The 23,022-nt window shown below is 41.3% G+C and overlaps 1 protein-coding gene across 5 annotated transcripts in view; it reads left to right on the top strand.

The window, feature by feature from the left end:
- Positions 1-23,022, top strand: part of UTRN (utrophin) — a 413,274-nt gene that overhangs the window by 71,600 nt on the left and 318,652 nt on the right. For all 5 annotated transcript variants that reach the window (XM_037392250.1, XM_037392248.1, XM_037392249.1 and 2 more), the window contains one exon: positions 15,151-15,212. Coding sequence is in view for 4 of the 5 variants with exons in the window: in XM_037392248.1 (XP_037248145.1) it covers positions 15,151-15,212 (62 nt within the window). In the remaining variant the exon portion in view is untranslated. The remainder of the gene's footprint in view (positions 1-15,150; positions 15,213-23,022) is intronic.

The raw sequence follows: 23,022 nt of genomic DNA, 5'->3' as shown, positions 1-23,022 counted from the left end.
GCTAATTCTTTTGAGAGTAAAAATCATCACATATTTCTTTTCCTAGCCTCCTTAGAAGTCCTCTTTGACACTCTGGTGATTCTTTCCTTATGCTGTTTCCTTTCACTCAGTTTTCACTTGTCATCTACAAAATTTGGGAGTTCTGTTTCTGAATAAACAGTAGTCTGCAAAAGTCTTCTTGTGAAGCCAGTCATGCCAGTTCATAGTTGGACTGAAAAGATGCTGAAGGATAAAGCTAGGAAGCAGTATTCTGGTCCATACTGCCTTTTTAACACTTTGAGAGCCCTCATTAGCTGGGCTGTGTAACTTTGAGGGGGATAATAGGAATATTTAGTAAAATAACTGTATAAAAAAGGGAAGACTGGAGCTTCTGGCCACTTGAGCTATCCTTCAAATGTGAATTTTCATTTCCAGACTTACTGGACAGTGATAATACTACTTGTGCTGTTTGAGCAAGTGGCAGGTAGGTAGGTACCGTGACGTTCAAAATGCATTTGGTCCTGCTACACCAGCTCACAGACATGCATGCAGTTGCAGGAATTCTTCCCTTGCCACTTTGATGTGGTAGGCTTTGTGCATACTTGGGTTTTGTAAATGATCCTGCTGCTGCCACAGGTTGGTCGTATGTGTCAGCTGGGGACAATCTGAAATATAAACAGTATATTGCAGCTTGCTCTGTGATGCTTCAGCCAGCAGTGTGCATGAGTTTGTGTGGCCTTCCATACATCATTACTACTGTTTCCAATTTCCTTACTCCTTTGCAGCTAAAAAACATATGTCCTTTTTTGTACTGCTGCTTTGCCTGTATGTTCTGATTAACAAAATACTCTGACTGTTAAAGAGTAGCCTTAATACAGCAGTAGTGTGGAAAATCAGACGTGGTAGGCGATAACATTAACTTAAATTAGAGATCTTCAAATACGAAGATCTAACCCCTGTTATGTGAGTTAAACTTTTTATATTGTTCTGGATGAAACGTTTGTGGTGTTTCTTAAAATAAGTGGTTTTGTGATTTAGTTTTTGGGAACGAACAACCAGCTGTAGAAAAACCTTAGAATAGCTGCTTAATATTAAGCAGTTCAAGGTTTTCAACTGTATTCATATTACAGTGGTTAAAGATGATATGTTGAAGCGGAGCAACTTAAAAGACCTGTGTAGGTTGGAAATGGAATCTGACTAAATTGCAGGCATGATAACATTGTTAAGCATCACAAGTGTTTGGCAATTACAAAGCAGCCAGACGCTCGCTGACTTTTTGAACATCTTGTGTGTCATATCCTCCTCCCTGCCTGTCTTTGAAGGCAAAAGTACTAGCTGTCCCTACTTGGCCAGTTTAATCAACCAACTTTTGCCCAGTGAGTACAGCTGTGTATTGCTGCAAATTCACATTGCTATTAACTTGAGTAGCATTAAGAAAAATGCCTGCTAATGAACTAAAGAAATCACAGAGTATTCCAGACTCACTGTGCTGCCTTTCTGAGTTTAGGTGGAGGGAGAAACCTTGGTGAAAGCCTGATTTAGGGCTAATATGTATTCAGTTAAGGTTCTCTGACCTCTTGCCACAGTAAGACCATGTGGAGAATGGCAGTGTGTGGTGAACTTGAAATTGATCAGGTGTTAACTCAGAGTGCATCTGCAAAACAGAGTGAGATGTTCCAGCTTCTAGCAGGCTTTGTCAATTGTTGTGTTCTTAATTTTGCCTTGTTCAATGCAGGTAAGACTGGCAGAAGTACTCAAGTTACTTGTGATAGTTAAGAATGCAGAATGTTGGGAGTAAACCTTTTTTTTTTTTTTTTTTTTTTTTTTTACTTGTGTAGAAAACGATCTAAAATTGAGTTAGTACTTTCTAAATGCATTCCCAGTTTCTGCCCACACCTAGTTTGTAGCATACCACACTAAGATTCAAAGGCAAGTCATGTGAAGACTACAGAGTCTTTAGCAGATCACCTGTGATTTCTCTTTTGTAGTTGTGTTTCACCTTGTTCATACCACTTTTGTGTTTCACCTTGTTCATACCACTTGTTCTTTCTGTGATGTTAATGTTGTTTTAATGTTTCAGAAATAATAATCTTCCTTTTTATTACTTCCATTAAGGTGTTACTTCTATTTGCATAACCCAGAGAGTGTGAAATGTATTGTTGTTGGTTGGTGGTTTGTTTTTTTTTTTTTCTTTTACTACCAAGCTTTGAAGTTTGTCATCCAGTTAAGTGCATAATTTTATTGAATCTGAAATTCGGAATTCCTGTACACGTGTATGAATTTCATTTGTTATAGTAGGTTTCTCACTCAGAGAAGAGTGAATAGGTCTTAAACATAAAGCAAGTTTCTCTTAACCCCATTGGGGAACTACTTCAAAAGAGTTTTGCTTTTCTTTGATAAAGAGCCAGTCTTTTTGCATGCTTCTGGAATTGCATCCCTGCCTTTATCCACATGTCCTTTCTCTCCCACATCTGACCCTTCACCTCTGAGCAATTACACACTAATCCAGATCCTTTGCAACCTGCTCACATGTGATGGAGCAATTGGGCTTTGCTTCACCGGAGCTGGCTGGTACTCGGGAGTATTTACATGGGCAGGTCTGAAGAAACTAACGTGTGGCTGGCTCTTGGGAGAGCTGGGGAGGTGTGGATAAGGTGTTAACAGCCAACCTCAGACTGGGATGTTATAGTGAACCCTGCCTTTGAACACGGCTCTTGTTCTAGCTGTGCTTATATCATGTATTTCTTTAGGGAGAATTGGAAAATAATTGTTTAGTATTAATTATTTATAATAAGAAACATTATTTGACGCTATTTGGAAATATTTTTTCTTTTTCTGGGGTGAGAGAGGGGGTGTGAAAGCCTTGGAAGACATTTCCCCTTGCATTATGTGACCCAGCAATGGTGAACTTGTCCTGGCTTTTTCTAGGGTGGGGGTTAAGTGTTGCTTTTACTTTTAATCCAGTATGACACTTGAAAGGCATAGGTATTTTTATTGATTAAAATATCTCAGACCAAAAGCTCTGCGTTTCAAGATAAACCTTTGAACCGAGGAAATCGTTTTGTATTGCATCAAATGCTTTTGTCTGCTATAAGAGGTTCTACATTGTGTTTTGATTTTTGCAGTGCAGCCTCTCTTTCTTACTGGCAGAAAAAAGCTGATCTGCCATGTAGTTATACTCTCTTCCTCAAAACAAGGGAATTAAGCCAGCAAAAGGTGATCTTTGACACAGCTTTGACTATGCCAGAGGAGGTTTTGTTATTCATGATGTCCGTGTGCATTTTTCATATACCAAACCAATGTAGTTATGCCAGCAAAACTCAACAGCGTATACCTGTATTCAAATGCTGACTTTTTCCCATTGGTGGTAAAAACTTTTTTCAGACTAAAGCTCACAGTGTTTCTTCCTGTGTTGCAAGCTAGTTTTCATTTTAGATGTCATTCAAATATACAAAGGCTTTCTGTAGGGGGGAAATTCCTAAGCGTTTGATTTTAAAATGTTGCTGTCTAGTTAAGTCAAAGGTGCATCACAGGTCTAGTTTTAAAAGGTCTTGAACGCTATTACTGAACTAGTCTTGTAATAATCATCTGTGTTGGCTTGTTTCAACACTGAAATTGGTCTGATGGTTTGTGCTACTTGTATCTCTTCAGCATGGATGTCTGGATTCACAGTTCCTGTTGGATTTAGCTTAGGTTGCTCAGGAGAGTGGGTTACCATAAGGTGGGCTATGCTGGCTTTAGGCTAGTGTGGTACCAGTGGTGGTGTCCACAGCTGGATACCATGTCCTTGTGCTTCCTCCATAAGCACATCTTCAGTGGTGTTTCCTCTAATATACCTTATTTTCCAGTGATTTGCAGTTCAGGGACTTTATAAATTATATCCATCTTTCTGTGGACTCTTTAATTTCATAAGCTTATCTATGCTTCTTTTTTTTTTTAGCCTATTTATACTAGTGCCCTCATTTGTCTTGCTTCCACTGGTGGTTATTGTCATTAATTTTGGTACTCAGGCTAGCAATATTCAGGCTGCAAACTCTATCCTCACTGAGGCATGGACACCACCTGCTCTGCTGCAGGGATATTAACCTTTGGCAGAGGGCAAAACAGAAAGGGGCTTGAAGCTCTCGAGCTGCTTCAGCTGGGCAGCTGCCCACTGGGCAAGGGCTGTGAGTCCTGAGCCTGCACGGTGCCTGACTCCTTAGCACCAGGAAGGTGTGCAACAACCCTTTCTGAAAACACCCAGGACAGGATTACACCTGTGAGTATGACTGATGTACTGGAGTTGTTGCCCGAGGCAGCAGCAATAATCTGACTTGTAATTATCTGCTTTCATTAGGTGATCTTTCTTTTTTGTATAGCCAGTTTCTAGGAAGGTAAAGGTGATGTGTCTGTTCTGAATTTTATGTGCTCTCACAAAACCATTTGATGTGTTAGCGACAGTACTCAAACCCCACATTTGCACAGGTTCCATCACAGTCGTCCTGAAAGTTGGTCAATAAATAATAAAAGCACGGGGATTGGGATGTGTACATGTAATCCTTTGCCTAAACAATTGACTGCTGAAATCCCTTGGCTCAGGTTCTGCCAAAGGCTTGAGAGGCTTTGAACTTCGGTTGCTCTCCTTTTGAGTGCTCTGTTGCTGTATCTTCTCCAGTTTTGGTCATGCTGTTTGGAGTGGTATATCCTGAGGGAGCTTTCTGTACTGAAGTGGGAAGTCTTCTGTGAGCTCACACTAATAGTGATCCGTGGCTTGCTTGATTACATAAATACGTATTTTAATGCATTCCAGATATTTATTCTGCAATTGTCAAACAGAATTTATGTATTTCAGAGCAGTTAATCAGGGAGGGGGTTCAGTTTTAGGGCCTAATTTATGACTAAGCCAGGGAAGGAAATGTGAATTTAATTAGGATATAGGATTAGCAGTGCCTCATCCTACTGCTGTTGTGATCAAATGACAAAAGAAAATTCTTATGTTTGCCAGAAGCCATAAGGCGGCACCATTCATAATACTTTACTCCAATTTCTCTTTTTATTTTTTCCTCATTAAAGTGTCTCACTAAATACGTGAATTGGATAAGACACCTTTATGACTGTGTTTCTTCTTGCCTCTAGAGAAAGAACAGTAATTTCGTTGTGGGCAGAGCGCTCAGAGCTTTACTAAGCATCACATTTTCCTGCACAAAGGTTCCCCCTTCCCCAGTGGTGCAATATTTCTTTTCCTTGGCCAGCAAAGGAATGTGACTAGAAAATGAAATATTCCTTTTGTCTCAAGAAATGGACTTGCCTTTTGCTTAATCTTCCTTACTAGTGCTGGATGACAGTACAAAACACTTAACATACTTTGGGTAGGTTGTGTGGAGCTAAGTGCAGGTTAACTTACAGTGATTGTTTCTGTAGTGAGCTTGCTGGTGTATTTTGGGTATAGAAATGAGATGATCTGGTGTGGTTTGTGCTAACAAATATTTTGCATTTAAATTCATATTTGCTAGTTTTTGCTTACCTCTCCTTTATGTTTATAGCACTCCTATACCACGAGAATTTTAGGGGCTTCCTTTAAACCTTCTATATTTCAGGTTTCATCTTGGTAATTACAAAGGTTAATAGACTGAGGTAAATAATTTACAGGCATCAGAGTGGCTGATCCTTGACAAAATAGTGGAATAACTAATGAAGCTCAGACTTAGCCTGTCTGGAAACAAAATAAACATCTTTTTTTTTTTTTTTTTTTTTTTTAAAACCAAAACAACAAATCCACTTCTATATATCTGTTTGATGATTTCTGTAAAGACTGTGCTCAACTTGGTTGCTGAGATCAGTGTGTAACAGTTTGAGCTGAGGAATACCTGGTATTTGGGCTTGCTTCCTCCTGCTTCTGTCTTCCAAGTGCAGCCTGCAAAGGGATTCGCAAGGATAACAAGATTTTATGAGTCTTGGTTGTAAAAAATTTAACTATGTTAGTTTATGGTTGTAAGTTGGCCACAGAAGAGTGTAGAAGCTTTCCAGTGTGTAGTCTGTTATGTGAAATTGTGTTAGCGAGCAGCTTTCCAGCAAGTGACTTGATGAGCTTTAGATGCTGGCAAGTTTGTGAAACAGGAGCTGGGCTTCCTTCCTCTTTTGTTTACCATGAGCATGCTGCATGTCCTTGGGCATGCTCCCCTCTACTCAGCACTGGTGAGGCCCTAGCTGGAGTATTTGGTCTTGGTCCTTGGTTCTGCGAAGGGACTGGAGCATCTCTTCTATGAGGAAAGGCTGAGAGAGCTGGGACTGTTCAGCCTGGAGAAAGGGATCAGAGAGATGCTATCAAAGTTTATAAATACCTGAAGGGAGGCTACAAAGAGAATAGAGCCAGGCTTTTCTAAGTGGTGCCAGTGGAAGGACAAGAGGCAGTGGGAGCAAACTGAAACACAGGAAATCCCATTTCTACTTAAAACACTGGCATGGGTTGCCTGAAGAGGTGTGGAGTCTTTGTCCTTGCAGGTGTTCAGAATGTGACTGGACACATCTATGGGCAGCCTGCTCTGACTGGAGCAGCCAGCTTCCATGGGTGCTTTCTGACCTCTGCCACGTGGTACTTCATGTGGAAACACTGTAATGCGAAATTCTACTAAACTTCTTGGGAGCAATGCAAAGAGCAGTGGATTTGCACAGGTGGTGAAGCTTGTAAGCTTAATACTTGTAAGATGGCTTGAGGCGTTCATATGAAAGTGCTCGAAGACTTACTGATACTGCAGTGATTTTAACAGTTACAAAATTGTAACAGGTATATAAACTGTATGTGTTCATTGCCTTTGGGTTTTTTTTGGGGTCCAGAAATCTTGTTCCAAGCGACAAAGGGAGCATTATGACTTTTTAAAGACACTTCTTTATTGTTCTCTTAATTTCCAAGTTAATTAACACTGTAAAGTTTAAATTTCTTTTCATTACAATTGTATTTCATCGATGGAAGGTATGTGTGCTGAGGTTTTTTTGTCTTATAAGACTAGATTTCTAAATACCATCAGAGATTTGAGGCAATCAAGCCCAGAAAACTTAATAGCTTGACTTTGCATAACTCAACAGCTGAAGTTGCTATGTTATGAATGTCTTCTGTACTGGACTGCTAGGAAAGACTTAAATTCCATGGGGTTATAAATTCCATTTGTTTTTAAATAACTCTAGTCTGCTGCTGTCACTGAAATGGCACCCATGTGGTCTGTATTGGGAGGTACTTAGTTAACTTGCTAGCAGAAACATTTAAATAGCATTTATGTTATTTTAAAAATATGTTAACAGTGTACACATTTTTGAAACTGATTCATTGTTTTTCACGTGGGAAATAGGATACTCTGATTATGCTTGTCTTTCAAATATTCCGCCCCCCCGCCCCCCCGCTGGTCCAATTTGGATTAAGTAGTAGGAAACTTAATCCAATTTCATGTCATAAAGCTAATTAAATAGCTACAGGTTGTGTGAAAAATCCGTGGCTGAAAGAAGAGTCCCTGAACACAGTGCCTCCACTACAGAAGAAATAAAAAAAAAAAAAGAAAAAAAAAAAAAGGATGTTTTTCCTGCTGCCTGATGAATGGCTTCTCAGCATCTGCATGTGAGGTACAATCTGGTGCATACCCAGCTACCTATGGCCTGTACCTTATGTGCTGGGATGGGGTGGGGGCTTCCAGTGAGAGAGAGGGCAGAGTCGTCGGGGGGGGGGGGGGCTGCCACTAGTGGAGCATATACAAATACATAGGAAGCCAAGTGTTATTAATTTACTTCTTAGGAAACTGGAGCATGTAGGAACACGTAGGAGCCAGGTATTATTTGTTTACATCTCAGGAATTGGCTTCTCTTTGTGAAAAGCTTTTTACCTAGAGAATTTTAGGGCAGGAATGATGATGGGCTGCGGTAAAAGATTTGGGACAGGTGGGAAGAGATGGATGGAGATGGATGGATGGATGGATGCCCCGAGAAAAAGATGGGCAACTCTGAAGAGGATGGATCAGGAAAGATTTTAATATTTGGGAGTGAAAAGACAGAGAATAGGGAATGAGGAAGGCTTGGGATTGCAGCCTTTGGGTTTTTGGAAAAGGAAGATAGGAAAACCTTTGGCTGAACAGAGCTGGGATAAAAGAGACTCTGGAATATGAGGGGGCAGAAGCTCAGTGTTGTGAACAAGAACTTCGAGGGTGCTACTGTCTTTACTGCCTGTCACAGCGAACAAAATAACATTACGCCTTTTGTACTGTGAACATTGTTTCCTGAAGATTTTCAAACAAGGTTGTTTGATGTCTGCCTGATTTGAAACTCTGCCATAATTAGCAGAGAGAGGTACTTGCATATATATGGTTTATGGCTTGGCTTCCTTCTCTGCCCAAGCAATATTGCTTGCTTGGGCCTGCACAGGGTCTCTGACATCTGTTGTGTCTCTGCTTCCTTCTGGTATGCAGATGGGCTTTTTGTGGGGATGGCTCCAGCCTTATCCAGGAGATTACGCTAGACTAGATGATCACAATGATCCTTCTGACTTTATATCCTGTGAATCACCTCCACAAATGCAAGTGAGCCTAATAATAGCTCTAATTTGGGCAGAGAAAAAAGAACAGATGGCTAAGACCAACTTGGAGAAAGCAATTCTGTTTTCATTGTAACTGCTCAGAAATGCAAAGACCTAATCTGTGTTCATAACAAGACGTGCTGTACTAAGTTTAGTTTGTGATTCCTACCTTTTATTTGTATCTGCAGATTTACTGTCTTTAAGTGCCCTCCTATTTGTATGTTTAGAAACATCTTAATCCCCAGATTTTGTGCAGGAATTACCTGCCTTTCTCTTCTCTTTGCATGCCTGATGTGTTAGCTGGGACTTGAGGAAGATGGCGAGGACATCTTCCTCTCCCTGTGTGTGAAGTTTGTCCTTTATCTGTAGGGTCCATATAAGCCATCGTCGTAGAGGTATTTGTGGTACCTGTGTTTCAGGGTTTTTTTCCACAGTGCACTTGCTGGTAGCTGAAACCCTTTGCTCTAACCAAAGATTTTGGCAGAAACATTTCCAGCCTCAAGCCTTGGTGCGATCACTGGCAGTTTGTGAAATGTGCCCAAATGTACTTGTATCGTGCAGAAAGGCTTCCCAGGGCTGTCTTCCACTGGGAGCTGATGCTGTGTGGTTTGACCAGAAGTTAGCGAGCCACTGCAGGTTGCTGGAGCGAAATGTGGGGTTGCCAGGCCCTGGTGACCTTCGGGAGCAGCCCTATGTAGGTGTCGGGATCCTGCCTCCAGTTCTTGGTTTCACACTGTGATCCCGTGAAAACAGCAGGGCTGCTGGCTGACCGGCGTGGGCCACCAGGCTGGGTGCGTGGTGCCGCAGCGTTATTTCTGTCTCCTGAGAGCTTGCCTTTGTCTCTAGCTTCCTTTTAAACATCATTCCAATGTGCTGAGACTGGCAGTGTGGAGTGTTAGATAGGTTTTGCTGTGAGGTACGGAAACAGCTATTTTAATATTGCTTCAGCTGTGAGGATGCCTTCTTCTAAGTTATCTGTTGCTGGGGGATTTTTTTTTTTTTTTTATAGTGACGTAAATTTAGCTTAGACTCCCAGCACACTTTGAGAACTGGGGGCTTGTCCTCATGACTTCTCCGTGGTTCTTGCTTTTATGGTGTCTACTGTTGGGAGACACCAGGGAATGGGGTGAAGGGTTGGTTTTTTTAGTTTGTTTTTTTTTTTTTAATGCTTGTATCTTACGGTTTAGTTTATACACAGAATTTACAATCTGGGCAACTCTGTTTTGTGTGGCAGTTGCTGTAGGCAGGTGTAATTACTTTTTTTTTTTTATTTGAGCCGCTATTAATATAACTGGTTTTGCCCAACTGCTGAAGTTGGATTGAGAGGGAAGGAGAAGGAATGAAGGAAAACTTTGTGCTCACCATTGACTGTAGAAATTAAAATTGTAGTGTGAAGGTGAAAGCTTACAAGTCAATTACATGTTGCTGGAGCCATTTGCCCTACTATGGTGTTGCAAGAGAAGAGGGAATCTGCAGGATAATCTCAACTTTTGCTTTAGGTTTCTTTAAAAAAACACACCCTCCAACCTGCAAATCCCAGCCCAACCCAAAACCTCAAGGTGGCTGATAAAGTTTGTTCTGTGTTAGGGAAGTCGGGGCCCAGCAGTCGCGACGAACATCAGAGGTTCTGCAGTGAGCTTGGCGGTCATGCACGTGGGTGCTTTGTGGCTTGCTTGGCTTTTTACCTCTTGCTTGTGGGATGAAAACCACGTCTGTTTCCATCCTGAAATTTTAGATGCTTTTTTTTTTTGGTCTCTTATATATATGAATTAGTCTGAGTTTGACAAAAAGATAATTACTTCCAAAATGCTTTTTCTGCCCAGAAAATCCTGCACCTAAGAACACAAAACTTTCCCGTCTTTTTGTTAAGGTGGTCAGGGTCTCAGAGGCATGCTAGCCCTGGGTGGGGTGGTATCTATGAGTTTCTTTTGCTTGCCTAAAGGCTTAGGCAAAGGGATGTTTCTAACTTCGTTACATTCCAAGTGTCTTAATTGAAAGCCACAGGCTAATTCCTTCTTTTATTTCTAAATTCTTTTGCTGAGAGCTTAAATAATGAGGTGGGGAAGGGAAATTTAAATCTTAAAACATGAGATGACCCTTGGTAACTTGTGCTGGAATGGTTGGGCAATTTCTGTGCTTTATTTGCAGATCTCATCTGTATGCTTCTCCAGGGCACTTCCATTACAGTGCTGCTCTGCCAGCTGTTTTGGGTGTGATTACTTTTGTCTTTCACAAACCAAATAACACAGTTCTGTCATGTAAGCATGTAATGCATTTTGGGGAAATAAGAAAGCTGGCTCTCAGTATGAAGCAGAGGTTGAGGAAAGGACAAACCGCAATCCTTTGAGGCTTTTGTTTTTACCTCTATTTTTAGATCATTTAGATTCCTTTTTGCTCCTGAACATGATATTCACAAGGTAACAGGCTGGAGTTCAACTGTGGTTTCATGGTGCCCCAACAAAATTAAGGGGCAGTGTTGAGGGTGGCGGAGGTATGTAAGGCTGTGAAAGCGGCTCTTGGGGGTGGCAATGCCAGGACACAGGCTGGGCATCTGGTCACAAGAGCTGCTTGCTCTGAGCATACTCCAATTGCGCAGACACACATCTTCTTCTATAACAGAAACAGGCTTCAGCAAACAAGCATCTGGGATAGGAAGCATTTCTTCTGTCCATTGTCATCACGAGAGTTTAACTTTGTGTGTGTTTAGGCTTCTTTTTATTTCCTTTTAAAAGAACAAACAGTTCTGACACTGGCCATTACAAGTCCATTAAGTGACTGGAGGGCAGGCAGAGCCGTGGAGGGAGGAAACAGTCAGTAGGTATTGAAGCAGAATTTGGCCCCAAGTCAGTCCTTGGCTTTTATTGTCAGGCTGTGGCAGTGTGAAAGGAAACACAAATGTTTTAGCAACGTGGTGAATTTGTTTCTCACTGGGCTGTGACTTGCTGACATTTTTAATGCCTTGTGTGAGAAGTTGACTGGCTGGAGTACTGTGGGTTCTGCTGAATGGTGATATTGTTTTTTAGACTGAATGTGGCTAACTTGTTATCTGAATCATAATGTCGGCCTCTGGGGATTAGCTTTACAGACTCACAGGAATCTAAAGAAAATTAATTTGAGGGATAAAATAACAGTTGGCGCTGTTAACAAAGCACCAGCATTTGAGTTACAAATTTATTTCCAAGGACTTACAGTAGAAAGCTTGACACAACGCTAGCTATAATGGCCAATTACAGAAATCCTGGTTTCAGAGGCTTTTAAAAGCAAACATGAAAGCGGAGTCTGAATGGGCAAGTTTATAACTGAGCAGGATGTTTTCTGAAGATGGGAGTTGGCGGGTTCAGATTCCTTGCTTAACTGCCATAGAAAGGATGCCGTGATATGGGCAAGATAGTAAGGGTGTATACATTCATATTCTTTCTTTCACCATTAAAGACAAATGGTTTGTGTTTATCAGTCATGTATGTTTTGGTTTGTCAGTTTGGTGTTGTGTCCCCCTCCCTACCCTGGGAAACACGCTTTTAATAAAACTCCAGCCCCTTTCCCCTCTTTTCAAAAGGTCATGTAGCGGGAGTGCTTACACAAACGGGACCTGAGGTCAGGGGGAGCTGAGACGTGAGGCTGCCTGATGGGTACAGCCCTGGTGGGCTGAACCTGGTGTAATGCTGAGAAGACCTGTTGCCTTCTGCTGGGCATATGCCTGTGAAGGGGCTTAGCCCCCCCCACCCCAGAGTGGAGTGCGTATTGCTCCTTGCACACAGGATTTATAAATCCTTGACCTTTTTCATAACCACTGTTATCCTTTTAAACAGTCGATACAACTATTTTGGCCTCTCTTTGTGCTTTGTCTTCAGCATCTTTAGTAAGCGTGTTAAAAGAAAGTGAGATCTCAAACTCTGGGGTTACTCTTGACTGTCACGGAAGCTTAAGGAAGGAAAAAGGCAGACTGAGCCTTAGGAAAGCATCTAGGTGTGTAGGTGTGTACTCAGGCATGTTGGCAGAAAAGGGTCAGAGATTACTGAATAATATTTAAAGACAGAGAAGGATGTTTAAATATCAGTACATTCAATACAAATAGCATTTGCAATGAATGTAAATGGAAAACGTTATTAAGAGTTGGACAGAGTCTGGGATTGAGTTTTACACAAAGCTAGCTTTTTGGTCCAACAGTAGCAGTTAATCTAGTCAGTTCCTTCTCCTTAAAAAAACAAAACAACAATGACAAAGCCCTGCCAAAAAACAACAAAAAACACTTGGAAGGAAAAAATGGAGTAAACGTGTTCAGTATATTTAGAGTTTAAATCTTGACCCTGCCAGTCTTCTCTGAGATGGCTACTTGGCACAGAGTGACCTGCTCTGGTGGATCCTGTCTGTCTTCGATGGCAAAGCACTCTATTTCACTGAGGGAAGAGACCAGGGTTAATGAGATCTTTTAAGTAATTGTATTCCCCCGGAACACCACCTTGAATTTCAACAAGCTGTTTTAAGCATGGTCTGCTGTGCATGCACTGTAGGTATCTTCAAGCTCTTTCAGAAAACTTTTTCTGCATTGGGCTATCTGATTTCTGGCTGAGCTCAAGGTGTGACTGAGGAGTGGGCTGTATTGGGTTCGCTTGGGTGACAAAGAGGAGAGGCATGGGAGGGTGAAACAATGGCTGCGGGCTGCCACATTGCAGCAGATGTGCGCTCTTTGGCATGCCCTAAGCAGGCTTTTCAGCTGTAGCTTAAAAGGAGCCCAGAACTGAGGTTTTACTTTAAATTGATATAAACATTTTTGTAAAGTTCATCAAGTCTTTTAACTGTTGTGACGTCTCATTTCTTACCAAAGTGACTTCTCTTGTCTGGACTGGGCTGTAGCCACTGTTCGCTTGTAAGGTGAAAGAACACCTGATCATTTGTTCTACTGCTCCAGTGGTCTGTGTGTGACAGATTTATAGCTAGATACATTAGACATGAATGGCATCGATTTCAGATACATGTTGGGCCAGAAACAAGAAATTTTGAGGTCATCTACCTGAGGTATCTTCTGATAGTATGCTGTGATTTTTTTAAAAAAATAATTAACATCTGGGTTTTGTAGGTAAAACTTCATTGTAACAACAGTCTCAATTACTGCTGTCTGAGGTGTATGGTCTTGTAAGTGGTGCCTTTTAATCATAATTTGGTATCTCTTCAGACTGTATAATTTTTTTTGCTTTTCATAATTTCATGAAGTAGAACACCTGAGTTTCAATCCAGTTTTTTCTATGGCTTCATCTTAGTGTGGGGACAGATGGTCTGAACACCATGGTGGTAAATGCTTTATTGTGGTAAGGGGCTTGGAAAAATTGGTGCCAGCTGCCACCAGGAGGTTCTGCAAGAGAATATCCCAGGCAGCAGCATGGTGTGGGAGTCTGCGTATCTCGAGGCTGGCATGTCAAGAAGCTCATGGAGTCTTGAAGGCCTCTTGGAGATTATGATCTGGGCTGCAGCTGTAGAACATTTTGCCTGGTGGAAGGCACTGCCTGCCTTGGCTGTGCTCTGTTGCAGGATTTGGAGGTTTAAAGCCTTTCACAGGCTGTGTGGTTTAGTGGTGGGCTTGGCAGTCCTGGGTTAACCTTTGGACTTGATGATCTTCAGTCACAGCCTAAAATGGTTCTATGATTCTTGGCTGCAGCAAGCAGTCCTGAGAATCCATGGTGGGCCAACTTCCTTTGCCTGGTCTGTTGCCAGCAGGTAATTTGCAGTCATTTAAGTTTAGGTGATAAGGCATACTCTCACCCCTAGCACTGCTCAGCGCAATTTACCCTGCAGGTATCTTCTCATATGGGCAGAGCTGTGCTGGAGGTGACTCAGCCTGGTTTAGTGGGAAGGACGGTAAAATTGTAGGTGTCTCCCAAGTGGCTTCCTTAAATTACCTGGGAAGCTATCTTCTTTTTGCACAGCTGGAGGCCACTGTGCCTCCCTCTGCTTTGACCTGCGAGTGCTTCCTTGGCCTTCCTCCTTGTCCTGCTGGGTCCTTCTGGGCGTCTCCTCCACCCTAGGTGGTGGTACTTCTTGGTTCCACACCAGTAGAGGCATCTGAAGGAAAGGGCCACTGAGCCTTTCCCACACTTCAGTTGAGCTTGACTGACTGATCAGTAACATAGTTCCTAACCCAGGTGTGAAACCAGCCTGAGGGTGGGTAAGGATGCAGATGCTTCCAGGGTTATTCCAGCAGCTTTGCTACTACAGTTGCTGTGCCCTGTACTGAAGGAAGCCATTATCTGTGTCAGAAACTTGAGTAAGGACCTCAGCAGCTTTTGGAGCAGTGCATCTGGGTAAAAAGGCGTTGGCAAAATCTGTAGATTAAAAGTCCAATGGTTCCATAGGTTGCTTTTCACCAGATGGGAAGCCTGTGAATTTAATGCATTGATATCCTGCCCAGGAGGTGCTGTGAGGCTGGTTCTAATGCAAAGCTGTGGTTGCTAGCAAAGCTGAAACATTTGTTTGACTCTGCAAGTACCAAAGTCTTGTAGAGGTTTGAACAGCTTTATTGACTGATTAGGCAAAAAATTATCCCACCAAGTCAGGGTAGTGTTTAGTATGACCTGTTTTGAGCAATCTAGGGTTAAGAAGAACGCATTTTCACTCATTGTCATTTTCTTATTTTGTCTCTCCAGATGAACACAATGATGTACAGAAAAAGACCTTTACAAAATGGATAAATGCTCGGTTTTCCAAGGTAATGTTGTGTTGCAAGTACTACTTTAATTCACTGTTTAGATCAATATTGGTTAAATATACCATGCTGTTATTCTTGTAGAATACTTCTAGTAAAATGTGTCTAAATGTGTAATGAAAACAGATAACACTGTAATGCTTGTTCCCTCTCTTTCTGCGTGCACAAAAAACATTTGATGCTAATGTCTTAAGAAAAAATGAAAGGTTCTATTTAATATATTAAAATACAGTTGTGTTTGCAAGATGGTATCTGTTTGGGTTTTGGTCCTCTTACTTTATACAGTTTATTTCTACATGCAGTTTTCTGAGTGCATTACAGCAGGTTTTGAGCCTTAGTCACTGTGTTTACTCTCAGTGCTGCTGAGTCAGCTTTGCTCACCCAAAATACTCTGCAAACCTCCAGCTGAAGCCACCTGGTGTTGCTACTTGGGTCTTAACTGAGATTTTGTGCAATTACTTGCTCATTTGGAATTTTTCTCTGTTCTCATGCTGTATGTTTCTTGTTTTAATTCTCTTTACTGACTTGAAACTTACTGAGGATCTTTGGTTTTGCTTTGGGATGAGAAAGGAAGTGGTGATTGCTTTGGGATGCTATTTAAAACCTGCTTTTTATGCTGTTCTGCTGATAGTGGAAAGTGACACTTTGGCCAGCAGTGTGGTGGCTGTGGGAAGTTTCCCTACTTTTTAGTTCCAGTGTGTGAAGGAACCTGGGCTATTATTAGAGAAAACTCATGGGGTCTTTTTTTAGCCAGTATGGTGCTCCAAGTGGGCTAACTACTAGGTTGCACCCCGTTAATGAAAAGGGCCATGCATGTGAAATCCTGCACGTGGGTATAAATACAGAAAGAAGGATGTGTTTGTGTGGGTGGGATTGGTTTGGTTTTCCTTTGAAATAAAGTGAGGGCAGTGCTGTAGCAATGAATGGCTGCCTCTGGAGCGCTGCCCTTCTGAAGTTCTTGGTCAGCAACGTAAGAAATTTTTACCTTCCCTCCCTTCCTGTGCAACAGGACACTGGGCAACGTAAGGCTTGTGGCCTTGGTTGATTCACTTTGGCTTAAATTTGTTTTGGATGAAAGCTGATATCCTGTACTCTTCATCCGATGCATTCTTGGCTAGTTTGCTCTTCAGGGGAGTGTGCACATGTAACTGATTGCTCTACGCTGCTTTTAACTGCTGCAGAGGGTGGACGGTTCTGCAGAAGAGTGAGGCAGGGCAGGATGACGCAAAGAATGAAAATATGGTGAGAAAGGAAGGCCTGTTTTATACTTACCCTAGCATAAACATGGCACGAACACTGGAACGACAGTGATGCTGTGAGAATGTGCTATGTGTGTACATGTTATAGACATTGTATTGAAACAGGTAGAACTGTTTTCATACTTGTACACCCATGGATAAATTTTTATGAAGTGGCTTTTCCTTTTAGACTGCGTATTTAGCCAGATCCCGTTTTCCGCCTGGATTTCCCTGCCACAGGGTATGGTCAGATGCTCATTGGATCTGAAGTAACTCTGTAACTTCATGGCCCATTAAACCACCCAAAACTATGAAAGCCATGTTAATGATTAAAGAGACTCACATAAAAGGACATATTCCTGACTGCTGCACGCATCTAATTCAAACTTGAGCATGACTTCTTTGCCCTGACAAGATGCAGATTTATGAAGACTGGCATGTTCAGATTGCAAGGAAATTGCTGGTGTTCAATAGAAATCACCTCATGTAAGAAAGTCTAGTTTCAGCTGTGCCTTGAAAATATAAAGAGACTGATTTTGGTCTTATTGAAGTTTTTTCATTTACCAAGTCATTTGGGTTGTTTAAAATACCTTTTCTGTAAACTAGATTGATTCAGCTGCTTAGGATACAGAAATTTTAGAGGCTAGGTGAATGTAATCTGATTTACATCAGAGAAAACAAAATGGTAACTGAGGAATTTTGTATGGAATTGTAAAGTTCAGTCCAAGAATTTTACTTGTCCTTGCATGTTAATTATATTGTAGTTGCCCTTCATTTAAACACATAAATAAAAAATAAACAGCTGAGCCTCTGAACTAGTTTGGCATACAAACATCCTTAAATTGCAATTGCATAGTGTACTCAAAATTGCTGAACTTGATTTAAATCAATTCAGTAGGGTTTTACAAAAGACTTAGGAAGAAAGCAATGTCTTCTCATTCTTTTATAAGAGAATAGGCAGGTGAGCAAAGCACAGTGTCTCAGGTATGCTGTGAGGTACCCCTATTTGCTTTGGGCACCTATTCAGTGAGATAGTTCTTGCTCTAGTTCACAGTACAGTAACTTGTGTTTGTGCTCTTCATTTGAACTGTGCTAGAGCAAAATGCATGTTTCTTGCATGCACTGAAATGAAGGCATAGACACATATAAAGTGGATTGAGTCTTAAGGTCAATAAATGTACCCAGCCAAGCCTCAGTGCTTGCTGTAGAAATTTTTCCTGTAGCAGAGCCATATGTGCTACTCACAAGCCTATGATGCTTGTGTAGTAAGGATATTTTGTTAAAATTAAAGAGGAAAAAAATGATAATCTGTTTTACCAAGCTTTAACCAATAGGGAAGTTTGCATTCAAATAAATACTGATACAGCACAATTCATCTTTATGTTAAGCCATGTGATTTTTTCCTGTTTGTATGGGGTTTCTTCATTGCTCGGTCCAGTCTGATTTCAAGAGTCAGACTTAGCTGTTTTCATGTGGTATAGCCCAACAATTAAGGCACGTATGGATAGTTAATGTATGCTCTTCAAACTCTGAAGAACTGTCTTCTATCCTTGTTTTTCTATCCCTTTATCCCTTTCTATCCTTTTTTCATTTATACTTACCAGTCTGTAAGTATTACCGGATACATTTCCAGAACTCCTTTCTGCCGTGCAATAGTAATTACTGTCTTCTGTGTTACAGCCATTCCAAGTAAAGGTGGATATCAGAAGTAGCTACTAATTTTGAGTGACCAATCTGAGATTTTGGATGGATTATCCAGAGGATTTGACATTTCTGTAATATCTTCACATAAACCAGAGCTCTTATTGAGTCTTACAGCAGAGCTCAGAGGGTTCATCTCTTCTGCAAACTCAAGTAAAGCCATCAAAAATTCTAGTTCTTTTTCAGATGGAGCTTGATCAGCATGGAGAAGGGACTTCAAAAAGATGATGCCCGTGTTGGCGAGGGTTTAATCATCTAAGGAAGCCTTTTAATCTGGCATACAGTTAGTGATTACCTGTAAAAATGTGCTTTAAATGATTCTGATTAGTTACAGGGGAATTCTTGGTGAAAGGTAGAGTTTGATTTCAGGTCCACAGGGTAACTTACTGCTCTGTTAACCATACATTGTTTGTTACACATAAGTAAAAGGGGAGTGAACAAAGATTTTGCAATCAACCCTAGTTTTGACTTTTCCAAAATTCTAAATAGTTTCAATCTGTATCTATTTGCTTGGCATAACAGCGGGCCTGGGATTTCTAGATCCATCATATAGACTTCTGACACTTCAACTGATAATTACATAGCATAGTGGCTAGATACTTGCACGTGCAACTCTAGAAGGTTTTTAGAAAACTTGATAGGCATGTTGAGGGATTCAGGAGTCTTGTGTCCCACTTTAGACTCTGGAAGTACAGGTTTTTTTCTGCCCTCTTTACTTTCTTTACTCCTACTTTCTGGCCCTGTTCCCTGCCCTTACTATTACACCCTCTTGTGTCAGAAAGCTTGCCTGCCCAGCAAATCCCAGCAAATCTGGAGTTTTGCTCACCCTGCCTATTTCATTCCCATTTCTTTGTCACTTAGTTGCTTACCTAGCAAGACCCAGTTTTTCTTGTTAAAGCTCCAGACCTGCTCGGTCTGTCCTTCTTTTCCCTTCTCCCACTCTACATCTCTTCACCTTCCCAGCCCTTACAGGATTTGATGCTTGTGTGTTTGGTCCTATTTTTCCATCTCTGTCTAAGCAGTCTTAGCCTTGCCCTCTCTTTCTCCTTGGAGTCAGTTTTTGCTGGCTTTCATGTTCTTATTTTCCAAGGTACTTTTCCAAGTTTGCTTTCAGATGGGTTGGTTTCCTCTTCTGCTATTCCTGAACTTGGCAGGTAGGACCCAGAGTCAGCACAAGAAACATGATGCCCTGACTCTAAATTTAGACCCATAGAGTCAGATCTGTCACAGCCTGTTGGAGCTTAGGGCTGTCACTCTAGATGAAGTTCACAGATCCAGCGTGGGCAAACTGAGGCTCTTCCTTCCCCCAAAGAATCGTGTCTTCATTACATTAGGGAAGTTTTTCCCACAGGGATGGCAAAACCACTTTATTGCTGGGAAGGATGTGCTCTGCAAGAAGAACATAAACCCCTGGAGATGTTCGTGTGTTTCAGTGAAAATAACACTGGATTTCCCTGCCCCCTGATCATAAGTCTGGGGAGGGATGGCTGCTGAATGGAGCCAGCTGGGGGCTTTGTTCCAAGGTGTCAGGAACTGCCTTTAAAGTCCTTGCATGCCCGAGAGCTGTGCCTCCCTTCCCCTTTTGTCATGGTCTCCCATCCCTTTCCAATCCAGATTCTCAGCTTCAATTTTCTTAGTCTTATACAGTCTCATTTCTGCATTTGCAGTGTTCTTGTTCCTGATCCTCCAGGTCCTGTGCTGGTGCCCTGGCATTTGCACTGGCCAGCAGCTGCTGCACTGGCAGCACTCAGAGCTAGGACCTGCCAGTGTGGGCGAAGCCAGACCTTCCATGCTTTTTTGTTTATAAGCTCTCTCCTGCTTTGCAGTCTTCCAAAATGGGTTTCAGTTTAAAGAGCAAAGAAGAGGTTGAGGCGCAGTTTGGGAGCAGATTGCATCCTCCAGGGCTCAGCTCCAGGTTAGCCTGTGAGAAGGCAAGTGCTTGGTGCTGGGGCTCCTGTGCGTTCCCTCTCCAGGGCTCTGACTGGTTCCTTCCCCTGCAAGGACACCAAATAAAGTGAAGATGGGAGAAGACAGGGCAGTAGGCAAACTAGTGAGCTGTGCTTGGAGTGCTTTGCAATGTGATGGCTTTATATGTATCTTAAAATTAAGAGTCCCTCCCTCATTATACCAGGCATGGATTCATTTGCTAACTGAAAAGTCATATCTGACTTTCTGGGGTGTGTGCTGTATAGATCTTTACCACCGTTTTTTTCTCCTTAATTTTCTTCTTTCCTCTAAGGGTGGTTTACATAATAGTAAATGTCAGACCCCATACTTCTGAAGACATTTTGCTGCCTCACTGCTGACTTTTAGCAAATGTGATAAATCTTTTTAAAGACAAAAGCATACCTATTCAAGCTAATTAATTTCACATGACCTGAGATACCTGAGGCCAAAGACATTTCAGCAGGGATATTTTTTTGGAAAGAGAATTATGGAGTTCAATTTATTAGTCATGCAAGAAGAGAGATCAAAAAGATTGATTTGGCAATTTTAACTGTCCAAGGCGACATCACCTAAGATGATCTGTAGTCCTTTTCCCAGTTCAGTTTCTGTGGTGCAAGCAAAGAAATACTTGACTGCTAGTAAAATAGTCTCCAATCTAATTGCTCCTGCTGCTTTCCACTGCTGAATTAAACTGTAAAACTTCACTCAAAGACAGCCAAAGCTTATAAAAATTTTGGCCTTAACCTGAGGAGCAACTTGGGTGGAAAAGAATTAGTGTTTGCATGAACTGGCCTTGAAGAATTCAATTTTAGTCTACTTTTTTTCTTTAACTGTATTACTTAGTCTCTTTTTCTGAGAAGAGGTCAAATAGGACGTGAATTAACCAAGATGCAGGAAAATAACCTTTTCTTCTTTAATAGTTTCTGAGATATTGTAAAGATGACTAATCTCTAGCATAAAAGCAATAATATACAGCAGTTCACGATCTCTCCCAGATTTAGCTACAGCATGAGAATTGCCAGTTTCCTGCCTTCCTCTCAATTTGCTGCTGTTTTCTCCTCTAAGAACAGGGTACGGGCAGCATCTTCCTTACTGGACTTCAGAGCTTGGTATAGAAGTGTGGATTGTAATTACTTCTGGTTTTGGTTAATGCTCTGGACTTTGGGATAGTTTAATTCCTGGTCTTGGCTATCATCCCCATTGTTGGAGTGTGTGTATTTGTGCTTGACCTTCTCGGGCACTAGAGCTGAACCCGGTAGAGGTACTGAAGCAAATCCATCCCTTTACCTGTTAAGTGCTAATGAGAACAATAGTCAACTTGGTCAGCAGGATATTTTTTTTTTTTTTTTTTTTTTTTTAAGGAACCAAGTTACAACCTGAAGTTAGCTGACTTGGGGCAGGGGGAGGGGAGGGGAGAAGATAACCTTGCAGTCTTGTAGGAGAAATAACTGACAGTGACAAGAAGCGTGGTCCTAACTGCCCCTGCAGGTAGTGATACATAATGAAGCTTAATTGCAAGCTGAGGTTAGCACTGTTACATTAAACATAATAACAACATAAGCTTATGTAAATTCATTCATAGATATGCTGGGGAGAAAAATAACACCTCACAGAATTGCTGATGCCTTGTGTACGTTTTGCTGCCTTGCTGAGTCTAATACTTGACTGACAACATGACAGGAGGGAAAACATACAAAAGCAAATATGTAAATCTGTGGATTGAGATATCGTAGCTTTTCAGCTTTGCTGCACCTTAAACTCATCTCTGCCATCTAGTATAATCAAACTTTTCAGTGTAACTGTGATGAGTCTTACTTTTTTCTCTGTTAGTCTGAAGTTGTAAATAGCTACTGTATTGCTTGTAATTATTTTATTGTTAAGCAGTAAAGATATTTAATTCAGTCTATAAGGTGTTTTCCTCCTGTGATTTTAACTTTGGTTTTTTTCTTACTGGGTAGTAATAGTTGAATTCCTAGTTTTGGTATTAGTGTCATGTAGAGATGCCTTAACTACTTGGGCATGTTCAGCTTAGGGTAGAGCATATTCAACTGCAATACATGTCACAGTATAGCTAGTGTTTTTATGTGCACTGTCCTGTAATTCCTGCATGTCAGTGGAAGAAGAATGGAAAAGTAGTATCACATTTTATTAAAAATACTTCTGTAAACAATGACTATGGTCTTAAATTAGAAATTGGCAAGATTGTTTGTTGACATTAGTTTACTTTTTGCAATGACCTTTTTGCTTTCTGAATTGTTTCCCACATCGAGTTCCCATGTACTTGCCTCATGATGCAGCAGCACTTGACATGTTTCTTACTCTCTACTGGTCATGGCAAAGTGTAGCCCCTACTCCTTGTGTTGTTTGTAATTAAGTTTAAACTAAGTAGGTGGTTACCATGAGTTCCCTACAAATGTACTTGAACATTATGGATGGTTCATGTCCTAGGTTAAGAGCCTGTTCAGTATTTCCCCTTCTCAAGAAAAAGGGGAAGGGTTCTTTGCAGCTCTACTGCTATTTTGACCTGTTTACTGAGCGTCTTATTGGATGTTAAAAACAGTCATCTCTTGGTCAAAAATAATTAACAAAAGACAACTCTGACCTTCATATAAGTGACATTGGAAGATCAGAAGAATTTGATGGAAAAATCAAGATCTACTGCTTCCTGTATCTTTTCAGGGTGTTTTGGTGTTTCTGACGTGGCAGGTGATCTAAATGGCAACTAGGGCTTTTCCCAGCACTGTTCTGAGCAGCCAGAACTTGTCTGCTGCATTCCCTTGGTGGCTGGTGAAGGTCATACGTATGCTTTTACAATATGCGTTACTTCCCCGGTGACAGCCAGTGTGCATTACTGTGAAACTGAGAGGACCTTTCATCCTGGTTTCAATGAAGTCACTAGGAGGTCTGAATCAATATCACTGAGGGGG

This window comes from Falco rusticolus, chromosome 6, assembly GCF_015220075.1.
Source record: "Falco rusticolus isolate bFalRus1 chromosome 6, bFalRus1.pri, whole genome shotgun sequence".
Taxonomy (NCBI): Eukaryota; Metazoa; Chordata; class Aves; order Falconiformes; family Falconidae; genus Falco; species Falco rusticolus.
This window is presented reverse-complemented; position numbering and strand designations above follow the sequence as displayed.